The 22,499-nt window shown below is 41.1% G+C and overlaps 1 protein-coding gene and 2 long non-coding RNA genes across 4 annotated transcripts in view; 1 reads left to right on the top strand and 2 right to left on the bottom strand.

The window, feature by feature from the left end:
* TRPC7 (transient receptor potential cation channel subfamily C member 7) overlaps positions 1-14,310 on the top strand; it is a 47,016-nt gene extending 32,706 nt beyond the window's left edge. The window contains exons 6-12 of one of the 2 annotated variants that reach the window (XM_071758778.1): positions 112-376; positions 5,510-5,705; positions 6,279-6,500; positions 7,573-7,653; positions 10,159-10,212; positions 11,613-11,688; positions 12,370-14,310. In XM_071758778.1, the coding sequence (XP_071614879.1) occupies positions 112-376; positions 5,510-5,705; positions 6,279-6,500; positions 7,573-7,653; positions 10,159-10,212; positions 11,613-11,688; positions 12,370-12,512 (1,037 nt within the window). In that variant the 3' untranslated portion in view covers positions 12,513-14,310. The remainder of the gene's footprint in view (positions 1-111; positions 377-5,509; positions 5,706-6,278; positions 6,501-7,572; positions 7,654-10,158; positions 10,213-11,612; positions 11,689-12,369) is intronic. The other variant, XM_071758779.1, reaches the window with a different exon arrangement.
* On the bottom strand, positions 17-4,978 carry LOC139803006 (uncharacterized). The gene is made up of 2 exons (XR_011728840.1): positions 4,877-4,978; positions 17-567 (listed from the first exon to the last, which is right to left on the bottom strand). It is a non-coding gene; the product is annotated as an uncharacterized lncRNA (long non-coding RNA).
* A 2,460-nt stretch (positions 14,311-16,770) lies between the features above and the next one.
* Positions 16,771-22,190, bottom strand: LOC139803001 (uncharacterized). Its single transcript, XR_011728838.1, has 3 exons — positions 20,049-22,190; positions 17,573-17,766; positions 16,771-16,839 (listed from the first exon to the last, which is right to left on the bottom strand). It is a non-coding gene; the product is annotated as an uncharacterized lncRNA (long non-coding RNA).
* Between the last annotated feature and the right edge of the window lie 309 nt (positions 22,191-22,499).

The raw sequence follows: 22,499 nt of genomic DNA, 5'->3' as shown, positions 1-22,499 counted from the left end.
CGGGACAAACCTGAGATTCAGTCATATAAAAGAGGTCATTTATTTTTCAACACTATCATTACCATCTAACACTTTGCAGTACTAATACCCAGTGTACATGTATTGTTTTAGCCAGGAACAAGTGGCTTCCCTCGGACCCTCAGATCATTTCAGAAGGACTGTATGCAATAGCTGTGGTACTCAGCTTCTCCCGCATTGCTTACATTCTTCCAGCCAACGAAAGCTTTGGTCCCCTGCAGATCAGTCTGGGGAGGACAGTGAAGGATATCTTCAAGTTCATGGTCATCTTCATCATGGTGTTCCTGGCCTTCATGATCGGGATGTTCAACCTTTACTCTTACTACCTTGGTGCAAAATACAACCCCGCGTTTACAACGTGAGTACCTCTGGAAAAACAGCTGCTCCTTACAGGGCTCAACCCACTCTTGCTCCCTTCCTGCTGCAAGGTTCTACTCCATCTGTCTGGGGAAATCCCATCCAAACTTTGCCAGGGCAACTTTTAGCACAGCCTCCAGCCCTGGCAGGCAGCTCAGCACAGGGAGAGGTTTAGTTCAGAAATGGTTATTTCTGGAAATCAAAAGAACAGATCAAGAAAATGTTTTGGGAGGTGTTTTTTTCAATGAGTCAAGAGAAGCAATGGAGAAGAGGTTAGATCTAGGATTATAACTCTGAAAACTGCAAACTGAAATGTACATAAAATAAGGGAGTATTTTGCTTCTGTGAGGTCTGGTTTAGGACAGCTGTGCTCATCAGGCACACAACTGCAGAGCCAGGATGCTGCCCTGTAGCAGACTGCTGAGACCTTGGAGGAGCTTGCAGAGGAGGGTACAGCCTGGTACCCTGCTGTGTCTGAGGGACATGCCCCATGCAGCCACAGGACAGTCTCCTCCCTTGCACTACCATGTGGCACCATGGCAGTCAGCTTTATGTCCAAAAAAAAACATTTCTGCTTACCTTAGGGACATGGTGGGGACCTTCCTTCCCTCACGCCCATCTGTGAGGGGAGAGGAAGCTTGGCATAACATTCTCCCCTTGCCATGATCAGACTTCCAGTTGTATTGCCTGATCCCACAGTGTTCCCCAGATGCAGAGCAGACAGCAGCTGCCACTTGACGTGTCACTTCTCTAACATGTCACACGCCATGATGGGGGCTTAGCTTGGAGCTCCTCTAGGAGAAATGACCTTTCCAGCATCATTGTTGTCCTGCAAAAGGCTGCTGCCTCCCAGGGGCCAGTTTCATCACACCACCCTCATGTTGACCTTGTAACTTAATGTTTGGTTTTTTCTAATTGAGCCAAAGCTGCCTTCTAGAGCTCTCCCCTAACCTCAGGATACATTTTAAGGGAGGGATTTATGAGGACAAATGCAATTGCGTTTATCTTTGCTTCATAGTAATGTAGAAGATAATTGCATGTCTGGGATGTGACTTGCTTCATATTTGAAGAGGAGGTGTCCTTGAAGCACAAGAGTTAATGAAAAGTTGAGTCAATATCATCCTTGATTGCCTGGTGGCACACACAGTAACCCTCAGCTCTGGTACCCCCCAGGCAGGTTCCTGACAAATTCCAGTCTCTGATGCAGGGACTCCCTCATTAGCACTCAATTTCTCAGTGGATCTTCAGTAGTTACTATCTTTTGATGGCAATAATGAGCAAACATTGACTAAAATGATGACTGCTCATTTGAGTAAAGATTCCTGAAATGCCCCAGGGATTGGGGAGAGGCTTTACAGAAGGCAGTGATCTTTCTCCTTAACTTCAGCCTAGTGACTACTTGTGTTGGAGGGATTTCATGTCGTTTTGAAGCAAATTTGGAAGAGATTTAAACCAGACTGACTTCCTGCTGATTATTTAAACACACAGGAGTGTTAAACGCTGATCAGTGAAAATTAGTCTTTTCATCATAGGAAACAAAGAGGAGAGATTAACATTCATCCAGAAAATCCTTCCCAGACATTTCTTTCAACAAGCTAGAAACCCTCAGCTATCCAGTCCCAGATAATTTTAATAAACTAATGACAAGGTTTTATTGGCAGATGGGCAGCTGCTAACTTGAGCTATGTTTCCTTCTTTGTTTCTCAAGCTGCTTGTGGACCTTGCTGAAGGTGGTGGGGTCCTGCTGCCATTATTTGTGATGAAAAGGAAGGGTTCACTATTAGAGATTAATCCTGTGCTCTCTTCTGCTTGTGTTGCCATCTAGAGAGCAAGCACATAACACCCTCATGGCCTCTGAACTAAGTTGCCATGCGAAGTTTCTGCCATTTCCTTCATTTTAATGTTCTTGGTGCAAAGGAAATAAAGCTGCAGTGGACTAATTCCTTCATTCAGTGGACAAATTAACTTCATGCAGTTAAATACAGAGATTATGTAACTATATATACTTTCAAAATACACTTTAGAAAAACTTTGGAAGTTCTTCAACACTGAAAAGTATCCCATTTCCACCACAGCTGCAACCCACCCCAACTCTGTTTATCTGTTTACTGTATGCTGTGTACAGAACACAGTTCTTGAAGCAGCCTGGAATTAAGCACATGCTATGCAAACAAAATAAAAATGAAGGCAGAACTGATTGCCTTCCTCTTGCTTTCTGCATCACAAACCAGGCTGAAGGCTACAAGGCAAGGTTTCTGCTTCCCTTTGCCCAAGGGGAGATGTGACTCACTGTTCAGTGTGACTTTGATGTCTGAAGACTTTTTTTTCTCATTTTGCTTTGTCAAAATCTGATTTTTTATTTATTTATTTGTTTATATTACATTGACTGCATTGCTGGTTTTGGCAGTCTTATATCTCAACCAATCAATCTAAGGAAATAACTCAGCTGAAGGATGCCTGGAGCTTTCTTAAAGTGGTGGACAATAGACTAACACAAAATCATAGCCCTGACATGATCTTTTTGGATGAACAGCATGCTGCTGTTTACAAAAGTGAGGAAAATCTGCAACTAGATGATTGTCTATGGTCTATTTTCTTCCTTGATACAAAAATCTGTGTTTAACATGACAATGTTAAACAAATAAATCTCTTTGCTCTCTTGCCACTGTAGCAGTCAGGTCAGAGCCAGGAGAGAGTGCAGGTCCCCAGCTCTATAGGAGCATCAATCAATCTGCCATGGCCACATCCTGCTGCTGCCAGGAGCTGCCAGCCTGGGCAGGACTCCTGTCTTCCTCCCTTCTTTCATTTGCCTGCCTTTGAGAAGGATAAAACTCCTGCTGACCTTGCAGGAAGGGGGTAAATTGCTTAGCTGGCAACAGTGAGATGCATCAGCATCTTGGAATCTTTGAGAACCTGGCTCCAAATATCCTCATCTCATAGTTGAGTGAGATGTTCTGGGGAAAATAAATAAAAAAATTAAGAAACAACTGATGTTCCTGATGACCTGTGCCAAATCTTGTGCAGTTTGGCAGCAGTTGAAGAGGAAGAGAGAAAGAGGATCAAGCCTGGTAGGGATGGACAAATATAAGGTCTCCTTAGAAATGTTTTTTCTTTGAGGAGGAACTAGATCTGCCTGGGGACTGGCTGTAATTATAGCTGTCAGTCACCATTTCAGGGTTCTACAGGTCAGGTTCACTATTCACACCACCTTCCCTGTCCCATGGCCATGTGCCCTGGTCCCTTACCTGGCACTGGGAATAAGAGCTATGGACTTTTCCTGGTGTTCTGGGCCTTGCCTGCCTCCTCTGCAGTGCTCAGGGCAGCCAGGGCCTTAATTAACTTTTCCAGGCAAACCTGACAGCAGAACAAAAGTTAGTGCTTAAGCTGGGGAAAAAGAGCAGAGTTGACACGTTGTATTAAAATCTGCCTGCAGGGTGGCAAGCTAAGAGAAACTTTCCAAATTAAAAGAGGAAGGCTAATAGCAGACTGCAGCTGGGATCAAGGCTGGAGGTCAGGGCTTTTATTAGTTTGATAACTGACTTAGGTGGTGGTTTTCAGAGGCAGAGATTTTTTGGTGGTTTTTGTGGTTTTTAACTGTGAAGAACAACATTTACTAGAATAAGCACTTGGCCAGATTGCTACCATAGAGGTGCAGAATGTCTGACAAGGCAATGCCAGCTGTCCTGAGCATGCAGATGAGGGCAGTGACAGGAAAGTCACAGCAAGTGGAAAAGTGCTGGCACTTGTTTGCAGCACAGTCATAGCTCATCCCTTGAGTCAATGCAGTTACGTTGGCTGAGAATGTTGGCAAAGTACTTACTACAGCCTCACTACTACTTGTAAGTGGAATATGGAATATCATAAGTTATGATGGGAGATAAATACCAGTTTGCTGTGGCAGAAAGGGATTGCTCAGTGCTCTGCAACTGATGTTGAAATTAATTTATTTTGCTTTTAGGCATGGTGTAATTGACACTGGAGTTGGTATAAAGCTGATTGTTCCCTTAGGGTATGCTACACTTTGTGCTTATGATCTGTTTTAATAAACAGATTTAGCAGGATTAGCCCACCATCTTAATTAAAAAAAAATTATCAAAATAATTTGTCAGTGGCATTGTTTCCTTAGAAGGCCTTTACCTCCTAGCAGGCAGTGGGAGAGGGAAGGTAATTAACTGCCAGCATGCTAAGGATTGTTCAGCAAAGGCAAAATTGCTTCTAAATTAAAAATTAAGCAAACTGCCTCCAAAATTTACCAACACCCCTTGTCTTCCTTCCTTCCTTTCCAGTTGTGAATGTTCCCCTTCTGCCTGGTACAGCTTTGACTCCTCTGGACCAGATTCTCCTTTTGCCCCCTCAGTCCAGCTGCATCCTTTCCAGCCCCACTTTTCTTTGTCGTGGATTTATCCTCCTCTTTTTTTTTCCTCTTTCAACCCGGTTATCTCTAGTTTCTTTCTACTTTCAAGCAAGGGTAATAATCAAAACACCTCTTTGCAACACTTACCATTCCTTAATTTCAGATTTTGGCTACAAATGCTTTGGTGTCCAACTTGTTTGCAGTCCCAGAAAGTCCCTTTTCCAGATGGAAAAGAAAAATCAGACTATGGTCTGTTTATATTTGCAGTCTTTATATTAATGCCACAAATCAGAACTTCCCAGACACTCCTGGGTAAGAAGGAATGCTTCTCTCCTGCTCTGGAAGCTGCATGTAAGAAGGTCAAATGAAGTTCCTTCTTCCTTTTCCCAGACAATATCTCTGTCTGTCTTCTCTGGATGAGAAACGAGTGAGTGAGTAGAAGTAAAACAACCCTACAGAAAAGTTTTCAAACTGCACATTGCCCAGGAAGAAGTCCTTAACAGGGACACAAAATGGAAGTGACAAGTAGTCCACCTGAGAAGAAAATATGTAGCAAATAAGGGGACACTGTAATTTTATAGGTATTCATGAGGAATAATTCTTCTTTGTTAGATCAGAAAATACAACTTGGTACCTCCCTGGGTGAGGGACAGTGGCTTACAGTGACTGTGCCCCAGGCATCAGATTTATATTGTTCTCTCCCCACTCTTATTATTAATAGTATTTTGTCTGGTTAACTTGGTATCAACTCAATAAAGTGATTCCTTGCTTTATTTTTAGGGTAGAAGAAAGTTTTAAAACTTTATTTTGGTCAATATTTGGCTTATCTGAAGTGATATCTGTGGTGCTGAAGTATGATCATAAATTCATTGAGAATATTGGATATGTACTCTATGGAGTATATAACGTGACCATGGTGGTGGTGCTGCTTAATATGCTAATAGCCATGATCAACAGCTCCTATCAGGAAATTGAGGTAAGATAACAAATTAGGTTACAAATTCAATGCACTTAATTATCGCTGATAATGATAATGTTAAAAAAACAAGGAAGCTGCAGCTTATTCTATTTGCAAGGTTAGCTGAATATTCTATTAGCAAGAGCTGCTGTTAAAACACAGATCTTGTACTGGGGAAGAGTTAAGTCTGTGTCTTTCCTCAGATTATGATCAAATTCATAATTAGCAATGACTCATTTATAGAACAACTTCAGCTTCATTGTGTTTAATCACTGTCTGTGAGTAAACCAAATTTCCTTTATATGTATTTGATGAAAGTGGTTAGTGATATTTTTACTCCCTGTGCTGGTTATGAGAACTTATCCTCACCTGCATTGTTTGCTTATGAAAAGTGGTATTTCACCCATGTTTTTTCCCTGTTCTTTACTGTGTGCAAGGGTCTTAGTTTGGCAAACAGAATCTGATTCTAGTTAAACCCTAACATTATAGTTGTCCCTGTCTTAGCTAAATTCCTTTCTATTTACTGATTATGCATTTTGGTTTGTTTTGGGGTTTGTTTATTTGCTTGTTTTTTTCTCTTCCCTTCCCAAGGAGGATGCAGATGTGGAGTGGAAGTTTGCACGTGCCAAGCTCTGGCTATCCTACTTTGATGAAGGAAGGACTTTACCTGCTCCTTTTAATCTAGTGCCAAGCCCTAAATCATTTTATTATCTCATACTGAGAATAAAAATGTGCCTCATAAAACTCTGCAAATCGAAGGCCAAAAACTGTGAAAATGATCTTGAGATGGGGATGCTGAATTCCAAACAACGGGTAAGTTGTATCTTTTATTTTCAGCTGCTTTGTAGAAAGAATCTATGCCAGAGGCCTTCAGGAGATGGGTTGGATGGTCCACAGATAGATGAAGGACAGCACAGTCTTATTCAGCCTCATCTTTGTGTGCTATTTGTATTGTATTGCAGCTAGAGGGTCCCTGTGGCCTCCTAGAACTAGGTCCTCTCAGGACACCAGGGAAAAAGCAGCTTTTATCAAAGCAACCACTTTTATAAGGGAGCTTCCCAAGGCAAATAAACAAGGTCAGAGACAAAGAGCAGAAGCAGAGGCACTAACAGGCTCCCAACTTGTCTGACTCTCTACCCAGCAGGTTTTTATGCCTTTTCAAAACATCCACCTGCCTTTAAATGAGTTCCAAATCTATTTAGTTGTCATTACATTTACTGACATTCCAGGTTTGGGGACAAGTTTCCAAGAGGGACTTAATAACACTTCCCAAATACCTAAAGCTATAATTAACCTCCCTGTCTGTATCTGTCTAGTGATATGTGGGCACTAATGGGTAGATCCTGCCTCAACCACAGCCCCTTTGGTCATCTGAAACAGACATTTGCTTTAAAAATCCTGGCTAGACACCATGTGCTTCCCTCAGTCCTAGTGGCTCTTGGCAAGAGAAAGTAAGATGCAGGAGTATGTGTAGCATTCAGACCCTTGCTAACAGAATTAGCTTTGTTCCCCCTTGGGAAAATGCCAGAGAAATTAGAGAAAATTATTTTACCCATGGAAATCATCTACAGCAGCATGCAGAACATCACTGGGGTGAAGTGTTCCTAGCTTATAATGTATTTTTGTGCCCCTTAGCACCTTCTTTTCTAGTTCTTGTGTGAGAATACAATGTTTTTGTATAGATAATTTAGATTTCTTTTCTTTTTCCCAGAAATTTGTTAGTTTTAATCTTTTTGTGTCTTTCAAAAGTTTACTTTTGAGGCCAGAATATCCTGGCTTTTATTTTGCTCCTACGCTGAACCATTTCCTACTGTTTAGTTTGGGACTGTCTGGTTACAAGAAACTATCATTGATTTAACTGTATCACAATGTTTTATAATTTCAGAAAGTTCGTTTTCACTCTAACACTCGAAATACAGAAATCTTTTCGGGGAAGAACGCTTATAACAAGCCCACGAGATACCAGGTAATCCCAGCATGAAAGCAGGAGCAAGGGAGACATCTGTCAGGGGACAGCTCTGCCCTGCAAGGGTCACGTTTCCTTTCTTCCAGTCTCTACCATCCTGTGATGTGCCACGTTGGGCTCTCACTCTAATTAATTCCACTCAAGGGTATTGAATTTAATACCAAAATCTTCAAGCTTTAACCCTCCAGTTTTACATCGACAGCATTTCATTTGTCACAACACTACGTCATCTCCTCAGCCTTTGCTTCTCCATTTGCATGGTTTTTTTTTTTTCCCTGGCAGTGACTTCTCCTTCTGAGCTTAACCTGCAATGTGGTACAGTTCAGAAATCCCTGAGGCACTGGGCATCCCAGGCTGGCTGTCTCAGCCAGAGTGTTTCTGCCAGCAGATGCATCCTTTCTTGTGCAAATGTGTAGAGGGCTTTAATTCCCACAGGATTTTTCGTTAATTTTTAACTTATGATGGAAAAGAATATGATGGCAAGTGATATGGATGAAGGAGCTGACATCTAACAGAGTTGAGGAAATTACTAAGTTGGCTAAAATGTGCAACAGCAGCTCTAGAAGTGGTTTGGCTTGTGTTGGTACAACATCCAGAATCCTGGGCTCCTGGGCTCTGCAGCAGACCAGTAATAAATTTCTGTTTTTAAAAATTAGTCTGGTTTTTGTGCCAGGATAGGAGGAGTATCTAAAAATTGAAGTCAGAGATGGGATACTTTCATTCTGCCATCTGGAATTAGTTGGCTTGGTACCATCAAAAACAAAGGGAAGAGATGATTGTGTCCCACTCAAAATGGCATTTCAGACTTTCTGACATTTCCCCATCCATTCAGATCCACTGGTAACAGAGAGATGTATCAGCCTCTGCTGGACTTGTTCTCTTCCTGTAGCTATTATTTCTAACTGAGACCACCTAATGTTTATGGTAAATTACACACCTAGTTCCAAGGTTAAAAAAGTCAAAGTCAGCTGTGAAAAGTAGATAGAAAAAGATAACTACCTGTTATTTTCCTTTAATAATATTCCCACTACTCTTGTCTTCAAATGATCTTCGAAAGTTTCAGTTGTGGCAGGAAGAAATTGCCAGATATTATAAGGAGAGTGTAATAGTATTGATTATCTAAATATAATGAAGAACAGTTTGATAATCTGGCCAGGAAGCTTCCTTCTACGGCTGGGAAAACCTTTCAATCAGTGGCTTCTTTCATGAACTGTTTTCCTTAGTGGTATTTATTGAGTGATGTATCTGCAGTCTGTGTGCTTGGACTACACACAGACAGTGCTCTTGAGGGACAACAAAAGTGTCCAAAATCTAAAAGTGCAATAATCTGAAAAGCAGGAAGAATAAGCCAACACACAGCTGTCATAATCTGGGAATAAACCAGTCCAGGGAAAATGTTATCTTTATCAAACCCTCTTGAGCTGAGACTTTGAGATGGAGCGTTGCTGAAGTGCTGTGCTGAGCTCACAAGTTTTTCCCACCATAAATAGTGAAGTGGGAACAAATCTTGGCTTCCACTTACTAGACAAGGAACTAAGGTCCATCAGGATTTACAAGACCCAAAAAATCCTTTGGTTGAACCAGAAATTGTGTCTTAAATCTTTCTAATTTGAGTATCTTGGCCACAAATGTGTCCTTTTCTTCTCATTTCTTTCTGTCCTAGAAGGTACAGAATGTGTCCAGACAGCTGATGGCAAATGCAGAGCTTGAAGATGGTGCCAATAAATACATTTTAAAAAACAAAATAAATTGACTTCAGTGCAGAGTTATTATTTACAAATGCCTGACCTGTTCTCTTAAGACTGTTTTAAAACCAACACTCAGTAGCTGAGTGCTGAATAACATAAAAGCTCTCTAAGACCTGAAGAATTTCAATTAACTTTCAGGGAATGGGGGAACAGTACTTCATAGAAATCAGATGTATTTTAATTGTTTCAAATTTAGCATTCATTACCAAGATGCTGTCTGTAAGTTTCATTCAGCATTTCCCTGCAGGAATCAGGATTATTTTACCAAGGGAGTATTTTACTCATTGTAGCTGGGGAGAAGGGGAGAGGCAAGGCTTAGGAACCTCAGTGCAATACTGAGGCAAAAATTAATTACTTTCTAAAGCTATTGGCAGAAGTATCTAGTAAGCAGATAAGTAGACTCTCCTTAAAAAGTGGTCACATTTTTTATACAAAGTTTCTTTTGACATACCTGGCCACATTTATTTGACAGACTAAGCCACCTTAAGCTTGTGAGTTCTATCATATATAGTGGTTGATATGGGACAGCATTTGAGTAGTGTCCATTAAAAAATGCAAGCTGTCAGGGAACTGGAGTAGATAGATGCTACACTATCATATTTTTTACAGTTAATAAGAGCATTTGCTGTGTGCTGGTTCCTTATTTTAGTCTAAATTTCCTCTGTTGTCTTTTCTGAAAAAAAAAAAAAAATAGTATCTTTTTGGATCCAGGGTTTCCCTACTTCCCCCAAACATTACTTCATTTATGTTTTCTCAGGTGACAACCCTACCTGCCTCTGGATTCTACTACCTTGGCCATCTTCAACACACCGTACGTGCTCTGTGCCTCATCTCTGTTGCTTTAATGACTCCTGGTTAGCCAGATGCCTCTTTGATAACAGGACAGTCTTAGACATCCCATATTCCATGACTGCATGATCTATACAAATTACTGAATCTCTCTTTGATGTTCACATGCCTTTCACACAGCTAGAACACATATTTGGCTACTAACACAAAAGAGCAGGTGCACAAATGTCTTAATTCATATTTAACACTCTTGGCAGCATTTTTCAGTGACACAAAGTAGAGACATGTTAGATCATGCTGGGAGAGGTTTTTCCCTTAGCAGTGGCCATCTGGTCAGTTAAAGACATTTCTTTACTTGTTCCTAGATGCTCATTGAGCTCTCCTGTGTTTGCAGAGGATGCACCTAGATAATTGGCTCTGGTGGAGCAATCTTTTTTTATCTTTATCATAGCTGAGATTTTTTTCCCATTGATGGGTATCTTCCAACTGGCCATGACTCAGACCGTCAGCTGGAAACCAGCATGTAGCCCAAGTCTGCAAAGTTATTTTCCTTCTAGCTAGATGTAACTTCTGCATTTTTGGAACAATATCACATTGCAAGCTCGTATCCATAACCATCTTCTACTCCTTCCATATACACTGTTCCTTACTAACAATCATCTCACATTTTTAAAGTCTGCATGGCTCTATGTTTTTTCCTATGCATGTCCCTTAAAGTCTTCCATTTCCCTAAGAAACTTCTCTCAGATAAGCCAAGCTCTTCACTCCAATTCAAACTCTCTTTTCTCTGTCTTTTGTTGAATTTATATGCTCTCCTAAAATCCCAATTACAAGGCAGAGTCTTTCTGCTAACTTTGGGTCAGAAATTTAGTTCATCATCATCAGTGATCATCAGTTCATCAGTGATGATGATGAACTATTTGACTATCAGTGAGTTTGCTAACATTCAATAATTAGCCACCTTTTCCTCTAAAGTATTTTTTATTAATACGTTAAACAGTAAGACACCAGTGGAAGATATTTTTTTTATTAATATGTTAAACAGCAACATAACAAAGAAAGGCTCTGGATCCCATTTCTTAGCTTGTTATTGGGTCATTTCTGTTTTCTTTCTGTCTGTGGGACATATTCTGCATTCATGTGCATCCAACAAATCCACAAATTACCCCAAAGTGCCTCAAATGGGGGTTCATTATGGAATGGCTGTCAATCAACTCTTGCAGTTCCAAGTTCATAACATAAAGTAATAAATAAATCTAAAAGGAGTGTAATATAAATGGGAAATAAATAAGAAATTCTCTTTGTGTCCTCCGAGGCCAGGTTTTATCCGTAGTGAAATCAGGTGTTTGGATTGCTCATAATGAGTCTAAAATTAAGGCAATTTGGGGCAGCTCATGTTAAGTGTTCCTGTTCTCTTTTCAGAAAATAATGAAGCGTCTGATTAAGCGCTATGTCCTGAAGGCTCAGGTCGACCGAGAAAATGATGAGGTCAATGAAGGCAAGTGGATTTTTTTATTAGAGCATGCAATGTTATCACTGTTAATATGACCAGTAATAGGGAGAGCATCACCTCTCTAGGTGATGACTTTGAGCCACCTTAATGCTCTTGAAATTCTCAGTCCTTCATTTTCCTTAGCAGAACCCCTGTGTCATGGAGTCATCTTTAATTAGTCCTGCTCTGCCCTATAGTTCTGCCTCCCCTTACTTTACAAAATCCATGATATTGCCAACACCCAACCTTCCCCTGGGCTCTAATTAAAGCAATTTCTGACCATTCTGCCCATGCCTGTCCCAAAGACTTTTTGAACAGGCTAAGGATTTGTATGGCAATAGCATCATGAGGGATTCACATGCAGATAGGAAAGAACCTTCTTTTAAAACCTCTAAACTGCTTTCCTGCAAATGCCCTGTGCAGGGGGAGATCAATGTGGGGAGAGAGAAGAGACTTGAGAAAAATTATGAAGTTTCCACACACAATTGCTATAGCTGTCAGTACCACTGCTGCAAGAGTGGGTTATTTCTTATAAGTCAAATATTAAGTGCATAAAGGCAGGGACATCATGTTGAGATCCACACACATTCGTGACCAAGGGCACTGGAATTAATATTTTCTCACGTCTTAAAACCATAGAGATTATTCAGTTCAATATTGCTAACAAGAATGTTTCCCTCCTTTTAGGAGAACTTAAAGAGATTAAGCAAGATATTTCTAGTCTCCGCTATGAACTCTTAGAGGAAAAGTCACAAGCTACTGGTGAGCTGGCAAGACTAATACAGCAGCTGAGTGATAAATTTGGGAAGAACTTAAATAAGGACATTTGATGGTGAACACAGAATAAGGCAACTGTTTTTCTAAGCATTATTCAGTCTCAACCAGCATTTTAGGAGGGCAAAAACCATGCAAAAGATGGCTACCAGACCCTCAACTTTTGCTACCTGGCAAGTACTGGTAGGAGCACTTTGCATTACTCCTGTTCTTGGTGAGTTACCAGTTAAATCTTTTATGCTACAAAAGTGACTTACTGGTAAAAATATGTGCCCTTTGCCATCCAAAATAGATGCACCAGAGGGACGGCACCCCTGGTTAAAGGCAAAAAAGCCAGATCTTCACCTGTCTGACTCTAGTGAAGAAAACGCAACTGTGCTCGTTTGTACCAACGGAGACTGTGCTGACCAGAGCTCAGCGAAGTCTGAAGAAAAAAATGTGCCAAGCATATTCCTTGAAAGATTTAAAAAATTCCTACCCTTGGGTGTGTATTCTCCTTTTCATGTTTACACAGGCATCCGTGAAAGTAACTTTGAGCAGCACTGTGGTTAATGAGCTAATAAGCAAAGGAGAAATCTGAAATGACCAAGTCGGAGTGTGGCAGGTAGAGATCATCTACACTGGATGACAGTATTGGAAAAAATATACTGATGGGTAAAACATCCTTTCACCCTCTGGTAGAACCTGATGAAGAGATTCCCAGCCAAAAACTCCTCTCTGCCTTTTCCAGCTATATTAGCTAGTCCCCTAATGGGTATGGTCTCTTTGTACACACCTAGCATCTCTTATCCTTAGGTGACTTTCACAGCATTGTACTGAAATACTCATCATGGTCTGAGTCTCACTTCCCAGGAATACCCAGAAATAACATATATTGTGCTAAAGTGTTCAGTTCAAAGAACAACATTCATCCAGGGGCAGTGATGCAACTAAACTCAGCCCTCAGATTCCAGAGGTCAGACAGCAAGCCATAGGGTGAGATAAATCATGAAGAATGTAACCCAGACATTTCACACCCTGAAATCAATATGAAAAGGCTTCAATTCCCCTGAGAATGTTCTGAAGAAAAGAAAGAAAAAAAAAAAAAAAAAGAAAAGGAAAGACTGTAGAAATTATTGGTTTGTGTGTTTGGTTTTACAGAGGACGAGGAAGGGATTAAAACTGTTTTAAAGGCTGCAGGAATACAAGGACCTGGATTATACTTTGAAGACTGGAAAGTGATGAGTCTGTGCAACAGACTGTGCAAACAAATTGCTTGGGTTTTCACCATGAACTACATGATTTCAACTACTTAAAGCACACCTTACAGCTTGGGAGCCACCGGACTGTACTGTTTGTTTACAAGAGACATCTCTAAGATGAACATTACATTTAGGCATCAGCTGAGGAAAACATGCAGAACCAGAAGGTGACCTGTGATCAGTTCTTAAGTGCCAGATGAGAACACAGATAGCCTAATAGAATAATAGTTATATTTGTAAAAAAAAAAAAAAAAAAACACACTAAAATGTGTACTGTACGTAGATCTGTTTAGAGAACAAAGCAAAATACTGTATTTTTACCTTTAATAAAATTATCTTGTATACTGTCATATTTTTACCTAAAAATGGGAAAAAAAATAAAATTACCTCATAATATTTTGTTGTAGATTGTGTGAAATATTTGCCTGATCTTTTGACTATCTGAGACATGGACTTTTTTTGCCTTTCTTTGGTGTGTGAACAATGAAATCATTATAGGAAGCAATTTTGCCATAGGAATTCTGAAGCCCAAATGAGTCAAAAAGCAAAACATAAAACTATAATACATTTAAAAGGAATAAAAGCAAGAAATTAAAGGTTCTGTGTGCAAATATGGTCTGCAACATTAGTCCTTATTTGTGGTGCTTAATTTGGAATAGCTGCAGCCTTGCTAACACCTTGGTAAAGTTGCCTGCTAAGAACAGGCATTTATCCCAGCTGGCTTCAAATTAAATAGGACCATGGAAAAGGCCCCAGTTTCCCCCACACATCTGGGGTATTGGTATTTTTACAGTTTTCCAGCAAATGTGGGAACTCAGTTGCTTTTGCTTGATAGTTCTTACAATGTCAGGTTATGATGAAACTCTGAAATGGCAACAGTCAGCAGAAAGTTATCAAATGCCAGTGTAAGAGAGACAGGGTGAGTGACAATATTCACAAGAACAACTCATCCTTTTGGGCTGTTTTCTGCTGTGTAAAAGCAGAAAATGTCGCTGATTTCAAATATTCAGTTTTTTCCCCATCTACTTTTTTTCCCACCATCCCTTTCCAGCCACTGTATAAAACTCTTTTTCAGTTTGGAAACCCAGCTGTGTTGTAATAGCTCAGTCTTTAAAAAAAATATTTCATTAATTTCATTAATTTCATTTATAAAAAATTCATTGCATTCATTCTCTGCACCTGGCTTCAGATCAAAACATTGTTTTTACCTTCCCATTCAGTGTTTTAGCATCCCCATAGAATTTAAGCAGAATTATTCTAGGTAGAACATAATAACCACTACAATTTCCATTGCTTATAGTATTGCATGTTGAATCCCACAGGAAAATTAAGTAGGATATACTTTCATTTTGTATATTTAAATATGAAAGACCATAATATTTTCTAGGAATTCAAAAGGAGACTAAAAGATGTATAAAAAGATCTATAAAGGTATTGTTAAAAAAAACCTATTTTCTCCTTTACATTCCAGGAATTACCAAGGCACTGAGGCTTTTTATATAAATATTCATGGAAAGCAAAAAATCCCACTTCATCAGAGCACTTTTCTCATCTTGTCCCATGGCCCCACACAAGGAAGCTGCACACCACACACTTATGTGCTAGCAGCAGAAATGATGTTAAATTCATGGTTTACTCTCCCAGTTCTGTTTATAAAAAATTAAAGCTAAGAAGCTCTACTCAAAGCTCTTAGAGAGAATTTCAGAGACTCTGAAGAGGAAAAAAATCAAAAGATCTGAGTCCCAGATCAGATTGGGACTGAGGTGTGCAGGTACCCTGTGCCACATCCCATCACTGCTGGGACCTCAGAGCAGGCCAGTGGCACATCAGTCCACATGCTGGGTTGGATTTGATCCTCTTTGTGGCAGTTCTTAGTTTGGGCTTTGAAATGTAAGATTTAATATTCCTTGGACAAATTCATACTGCAAAAGACCACAACTATGGCCAAACTCTTTGCAGACACAGAACTATAACTTTTAATGGGAAATATGTTAGGGAGTTCAGACAGAAATGAAATTAACCAGAATTCATTCACATGAAGGGAAATAATCTCCAAGAGATTGTCCTAATTCTGCAAATCCAACAGGCCAGCCAGACTAGAATTAAAAAAAACACCTTGAGGAAGATCAGAACAAAGCCATTAACTACCCAGTATCAATTTATTGACTGTCCAGTTCTTTAGGCAACCCTTTCACACCTTACAAAGATTAAACCAATCATCTGCTGCTACCAGAAAGGCAGCAACCAGCAGAAAATATCAACATTCCTTGAAATAGCTGCACTGCATTTTCAAACCAGGAACCCCTGCTGACCAGGGGCCAAAACCTGAACCCAAGGAGCCACCCAAAGGCTTTCAGCAGCATGGGCTGGGCTCTGCAGCCCAGAGGGTGGAGGTGATGGTTCACACACACCTTTGCCCCCACAGCTGGACTAACTCTACCCTTAATTTTAAAAAGAGCAACTATTGACCCCAGTTCCCACAAAACATGGTTTAAAAGTAAATAAGAAGGGTGTCCTGAATAATGGCTTAGCAGACTTCCTGTATACTGCCTGAACAGAGCTCACAGCACAACAAATTGCCAGGTCTAAGCTTTATTTTTAATTAATCTATGTGAAAAAAGCAGGTGGAAAAAAAAAAAAAAAAAAAAAAAAAAAAAGCCCTAATTAAAAGATGTATGAGATTAAGGAGCACTCAGCAAGGACAAACAGGGACACTCTCTATCAGCACAGACAGGGTTTCAAAACCCACCAGCTGACAGCAGCCCTGCACTGCAGCTCCAGGAGGGGACAGAGGATGATTGATGCCTCAGCCTGCCATAATCCCCACAATCCTCACAAGTAGCCTGGTGGTCTAGAGAATCTATTTCTTTACCATCATTTCAGAGTTGTTTTCTGGCTTTTAACTGTGAAAGCTCCAAGCTCTTGTCCCTGCAGAGGTGTTTCCCTAGGTATTCTTCCTGGTAAGGAATAAAAGCTCTGGGTGTCTCCTAGGGGTCCCAGTGGAGATGCCCATCCCAAAGAGGAAAACACATCCCAGAACATTCCCAGCCTCACTCACCACCTGGTAGCAGGCAGCTGCCAGCAGGCTGTGCTCTTCAACAAGGAATCAGAACTCTGCCTCCCTGCTGCTCCAAAGGAAAACCTACAGAAGGGGAAAAAATAGAAAAAATCCTCTGAACAACAAATAAAGTCAAAAGAATCTGGCTCTTCTTAAACAGTGTTATTAAACCAAAGAAATTCTGAACTGCTACTTTCTTGTTAGAAGGAAAGACAAAGTTTCTTCAGCTGCCTTTAGTTCTCTCACATTGGTTTTCTTCTTTGTATTGTCTTAGTCTTTTTTTTTTTTTTTTTTTTGGTAAATGTCTGCATTGCTCCCAGGGGCCCACATCTTTCAGCAGCTTCACCCTTCACCCATTCATATGTGCACAAAATAAAAATAAAAACTCCAGAAGCAAAATTTTCCCTTCAGCTGAATTTTATGTCTAGGACTTACTGTGGCCAAATCATCACTTGCTGCTTCCCCAACATGGGCTATACTATTTATCCTTATATTAAAAATATTAAATTTTCTCCAATCCATACCAACACAACTTCTTTAAACATGAAAACAAACTCAATACTCTACTGTCATCTCACATAACTGGGAGGGTTTTATTCATCTATCATTCAAATTTTTACAGTATTACTAAAAAATATGAAAAATTCCTAGATCTGGGATACACTAATGATGGCAAAGTGAGTGACATCTCTTTTCCAGTTCCAACAGGGAATCCCTCAAACGAGAATCCTTTCTGTAGCCAGAATTTAGCCTTTAGCCTTTACTCTTTCTAGGCACAAAGTCTGTCTTTGACTGAAGTTAAAACTTCAGTCATCACCTAAACTTCCAGAAGTTCTTATGACAACTTCAACCAATGAACTTGATGCTCCCAGATGCAATTAAGAGACAGGAGAAAGCTCAAGAGCCAAGTGCACCTCTCCTGTGCTGGACCCCAGTGTAACCTCACTCCTGACATTCAAGTCTCCAAGGGTTCTGAGATGTGCAATCAGTGACCCAGGACTCCTCTGAGAGCTGGGAGGAAGAGAGGAGAGATACAGAATCACTGGGATGACACATCTGCCACACTCATCAACTTTAATTAGGATTTCACTGTAAAAAAAACCCAAAGCTAACTTGTCCCAGATAAGGAAGTTGAACTGTTTCTGAGGGGAAAAAGAAAAAGCACAGAAAAAGCAGAAAAAACTGAATTAGTGGCTATCACCAAGATCAGATCTGGTCTGTCAGCAGCTCCGTGTTCAGTTCCACTGCTTCACCCTCTTCCTGCAGCCCTTCTACACTCCAGCTCTGGAATCATAGGGGCATGGATCCACACCCACAGCACAGCTTTGTACCAGGGACATTCACAGCACAAACCCCAGCACCTTGTTCAGGCAGAGGACTGAGGAGAAGAAACCCATTGTTATCATCCAAGTCACCCCTCTGAGCCAACCAATTCCAGCACCTCGCTTTGAAAATACCACCCACGTTCTATAGAAATTCAAATGCAGCCCACAGAGATTAATGAGGGTTTGAATTTATGCCTCAAGAGCTTCTAAGAGTTTTATTTTTTTTCTGCTGTATCACTACAATCTTCCAATCCATGAAGGTTGGTCCCAGCTAGGGAAAAGGCTCGATTTCACAGCTAGTAAAAATTTGCATTCAGGAAAATAAATAAATAAGCAATTTCTACTACTCAGGCTGTATTTTAGGATAGAGATTAGTGTGCAGTGGACAAACTGAGTGTCAGGTGGTGGTTTTCTCAGTTGCAGCTTTTATGGGGTGTAAAGCCCAGGTCCATCCTGTGCTGGAGGCCACTTTGCAGCAGCTCATGCAGGGGGTGCTATTGCTTGAAGAAAGTTTTTTTGCTGGAGATTTGAGAAGTGAAGTCAGGAACCATAAAACACTGGCTGTAGCCAACAAGACCCTTCCAATGTTCCTCACCTGGACAGACCTCATGAGAATCTCTCCCCACACAGGCAGCAAGTGCTGCTGGAAGCCACTCCACCCGGTGTGCCTGTGGAAAGCAAACCAGTGCATCCACCTGTGCTTACCAGGCACTGCAATGTGAGGGCTAAACAAGTATTTTAGTTTGGGCAGAATGGGCTGGAAAACATCTAAACATATGCATTCTGTGAATGTGCATTTTACTCCATTACACCATGGACTTAGGCAGCCCTAGCAGAGCACCTGGTGTTTGCCTTTCTTTGATAATAGTGCTTTACAAATTTTATTTTTTCCAAGTCCAAACTGGACACCCTGGGGCAAAGGAGGGGAATGAACCCCAGTATTGGCTTACAAGCCAAAGAATCTCATTCTTAAAAACTATAAGAAATTCTCTTCCTTCTTTCCTCCTCCACTCAAAAGGACAGAACATTTATATTCACTTTTCACTGAGTAACCCCTGTTATATTTTTTAGTTAATCCAGCACCTGTAAAGCTGTAGAGGAGAAAAGACGTTCTCCCTCCTTACATCTTCTATGTTGGACACTTTTTTGGGATTATGCCATACACCAGGACCAGAGCAATGGTGTGACCCCTCTGTCTGACCCTGGTGATATTCCTTTGTCTGCATCTGTTTGAGTTGCAGTGAGCATCATTCAGCACAATTTTACACATTTCTTCCTTGATGTACTCAAAATAAACATTACTCAGCATGGTGACGAGGGCTTTGCTTACAGCCATATGGAGGGTTTATTTTAAAAAGTGATTTGGTAAAACAGCCCTTTATTCATAATTATTATGAGGACTGTGGGGATAAGTGTCTTGCCTTTCTCTCATTAACCTCTAGCTTAATAATTTGCTAAATCACACAGTACCTCAATGCATTTGGTGTAGGATTTATTGTGTCCCTTTTGCCGACACATGCAAGGAGCAATGGAGTCATAGAATCATTAAGATTGGAAAGAACCTCTGAGATCATCAAGTCCAACCATCAACCCAACACCACCATGACAACTTAACCATGTCCCTGAAGTTTCTGGAATGCCTCCAGGGATGGTGACTCCACTGCTTCCTTGAACATGAGTTAATGGATCTGCTAGAGATTCATGAATCATCCTAGCTCCAATGATGCCTTCTTATTGTCCTCCAAAGGACAGACTGACATGCTGTTTTCAGAGGAAATAGGTTTTCCCCTGGGTGCAGAGGTCCCCTTGGGTGAAAAGCTCCCAGTTAACCTCTGGAGAGGCAGGAACCTGCCCAGCAGCTGTGCCAGAATGAGGTGAAATTCTCCCATAATGTCAAAAAAAGAGTTTTAAAAATATAAACAAGATTCTGCTTACCGTGAATAAGCATCTCTCTTGCTAACCACTGACCTGCCCAGAGGGTGCTGCTGGACTGTCCTACTGTGGCTTTCTCCTTGGAAGAGGCCATGGTGACTAAGGAGCATTTTCCCATCTCTGAGCCACCGAAGGCTTCAAGGCTTTGCTTTTCCCATCCAGCTTCTGCCACGTGGGGCAAAGCCTCAAATCTGCCTCTTGGGAGAATGTTTCTACCTGCAATTGCTGCACAAGGGGATGAAGTGAAGGTGCTTTGATCATGGGCACATTCTAGCTCTCCTGCTTTGAAGCTGACCCTGCAGAGTGACAGCACCCCTTTAAATCCCCAGGTGGTGCCAATAAACACAGGAACTGGTAGTTGAACACAATGTTCTCTGTGGTCTCATATTCCTTTACTAGCTAATAATAGAACAGAAACTACAAAAAACAGCAGTGATCCCACAGCTGCAAACTACCCATTAAACAAGCACCAGGCATGTCAAGGATGGCTGTTAGCACCCTCCAAGCCAGTGAATCGTCTAATGCCCTCCCATCTGCACAAAAGTTTGCAGTTTTCATTTATTTCTCCCATACCTGTCAGAGAAGAAAACAAGTGCATTTTAAAAGGGTAACAAAAAATCATCACTGTCAGGACCAGGACAATCTTTCAAGTGTCAGATTTCCCAGCAGAGACTGCATGACACTTCTGCAGGTCTTTCATAATCCTGCCGTGTCAGAAAGTTATAAGGCTGCTTGCAGTCTGATCTATAAAGGAATTGCTAATTGGGGAAAAAAAGACATCCCACCCATTACATTTCACAAAGAATGCACCAAAAAAATAGTAAGATCTAGGACAGAACTGCCTTGCTGAAACAGATGGATATTCCCTCAACTACCTTGCAAGCATCAGGAAGACACTTTTGTTTCTTACCCATTGTGGATTTTTAATAAAGGCAAAAAAATAAATAAGGGGGTCTATCACCAGGAGTCTGCAAAGGCCTCTGTAATCTTCAGTGAGGCATTTTTTGCCTCTAGTTCTCACTGTGTGGTCTCCAGAGGTGCATTCTTCCCTGGCATTAATTGGCATGGAAAATCAATTCAGCCATGTGTATAAGCTGAGGTTGTTGCCTGGGTCTTTCTTTTCCTTCCCTTTTGCTTGCACAGAGTGGTTGTATACTGACAAATTGCTTCTTGGGATGATATGTGCTAACTCCACAGTCCCTTCAGTAAACTCATTTTTCTTTAATTCCCTTTGGTGCAGAGGCTTATGAAGGCACTTGTGATTCCTGCATCTCTGCCTTTGGCTCAACCTGTGATTAATACCATTCCCTGAGTCTTATAGACTGTAGAGTTTAAGAACATGGTGGGAGAAAACTTGAATTTGTTAGGTCCCAGGAGTCTAAACCATTGTCAGAGCCACATCTTTCCTGTGTGGCATTAGAATATTAGAACATGATTTTATCCAGGCTTTACATTTCAAACAACAATCCTTTAGGGGTCCCTTAGATCAATTTTTTGTTAAACATGGAGAAACACACTCAGGATTTTTTCTGCTCTTTCCCTTGACAGTCAACCCTTTATAGCCTGTGTTCTCCAGATGCTTCTTCTCATTTAAACCTGAGAAGTTTACTTTTCTTTTTGATTTCTGCTCATGGTTTAACTTATTTCTTCCTGGGCTTTGCATTTCTCTGGTGCTGGTGTGAGCATCCCAGTGAGGGCAGGACACAAGTCATGCAGCCCCAGTAGAGTCATCCCCTCTTGCAGAAACCATGGGAATGGGTACCTTTCCTTGCTCTTTCTTGGATATCTCTTCAAGGTTGAAATAACAAATCTGACCCAGAGTCGTGCTAATGTGTAGCTCACACATTCAAAAAGCATCAGGAGGAGGGAGGCTGGTGGGAAATGTGGGCTAAAGAATGCCAAGTCTTGGCAGCTCAGCTGTGGGCTGGACACCCACCAGCTGACCCTGTCCCACCCATGTGCTCCTCAGCTATCACAGCTTTTTCTGAAAAACACAGGAGTGCACTGAGCACAGGGTGAGGATATTCCTTGCAGAAATCAACAGGGAAACAACAAAGTCAATGCATGGGTTGCACCTACAGGGGAATGAGAGCAAAACACCAGTGCTGTAGCCAGGATGGGGCAGCTCCTTGAGTAAGGCTTTGTAAGTGTCTCAAGGAAGGGGCTTTCTACTCAAAACTTTGTGTTTTCCCAGAGTTATCATCTCCTCTTGTGAAAAGCTCTGCCTTTCCCTGCAGATTTGTTGCCAGCTGAGGACATCACTTGGTGCTGACTTAAGCAAGTCCTCAGCTCTCACCATGTGAAGAGTTCTCTTCCTTGGAGGCCACTGCAGGCAGAGGGCAGAGGAGGAACTTGGCCAAACTTGCACCGCAAAACAGGACAAACGAAGCTGACAATGACACTCTCCAAAAAGGAAGTGCTCATATCTCTAAGGATTTAAATTACTCTGTCAGACACTGCTCCTGGCATGAACTGTTGGCATGGAGA

The sequence above is a fragment of the Heliangelus exortis genome, chromosome 15 (genome assembly GCF_036169615.1).
Source record: "Heliangelus exortis chromosome 15, bHelExo1.hap1, whole genome shotgun sequence".
Taxonomy (NCBI): Eukaryota; Metazoa; Chordata; class Aves; order Apodiformes; family Trochilidae; genus Heliangelus; species Heliangelus exortis.
This window is presented reverse-complemented; position numbering and strand designations above follow the sequence as displayed.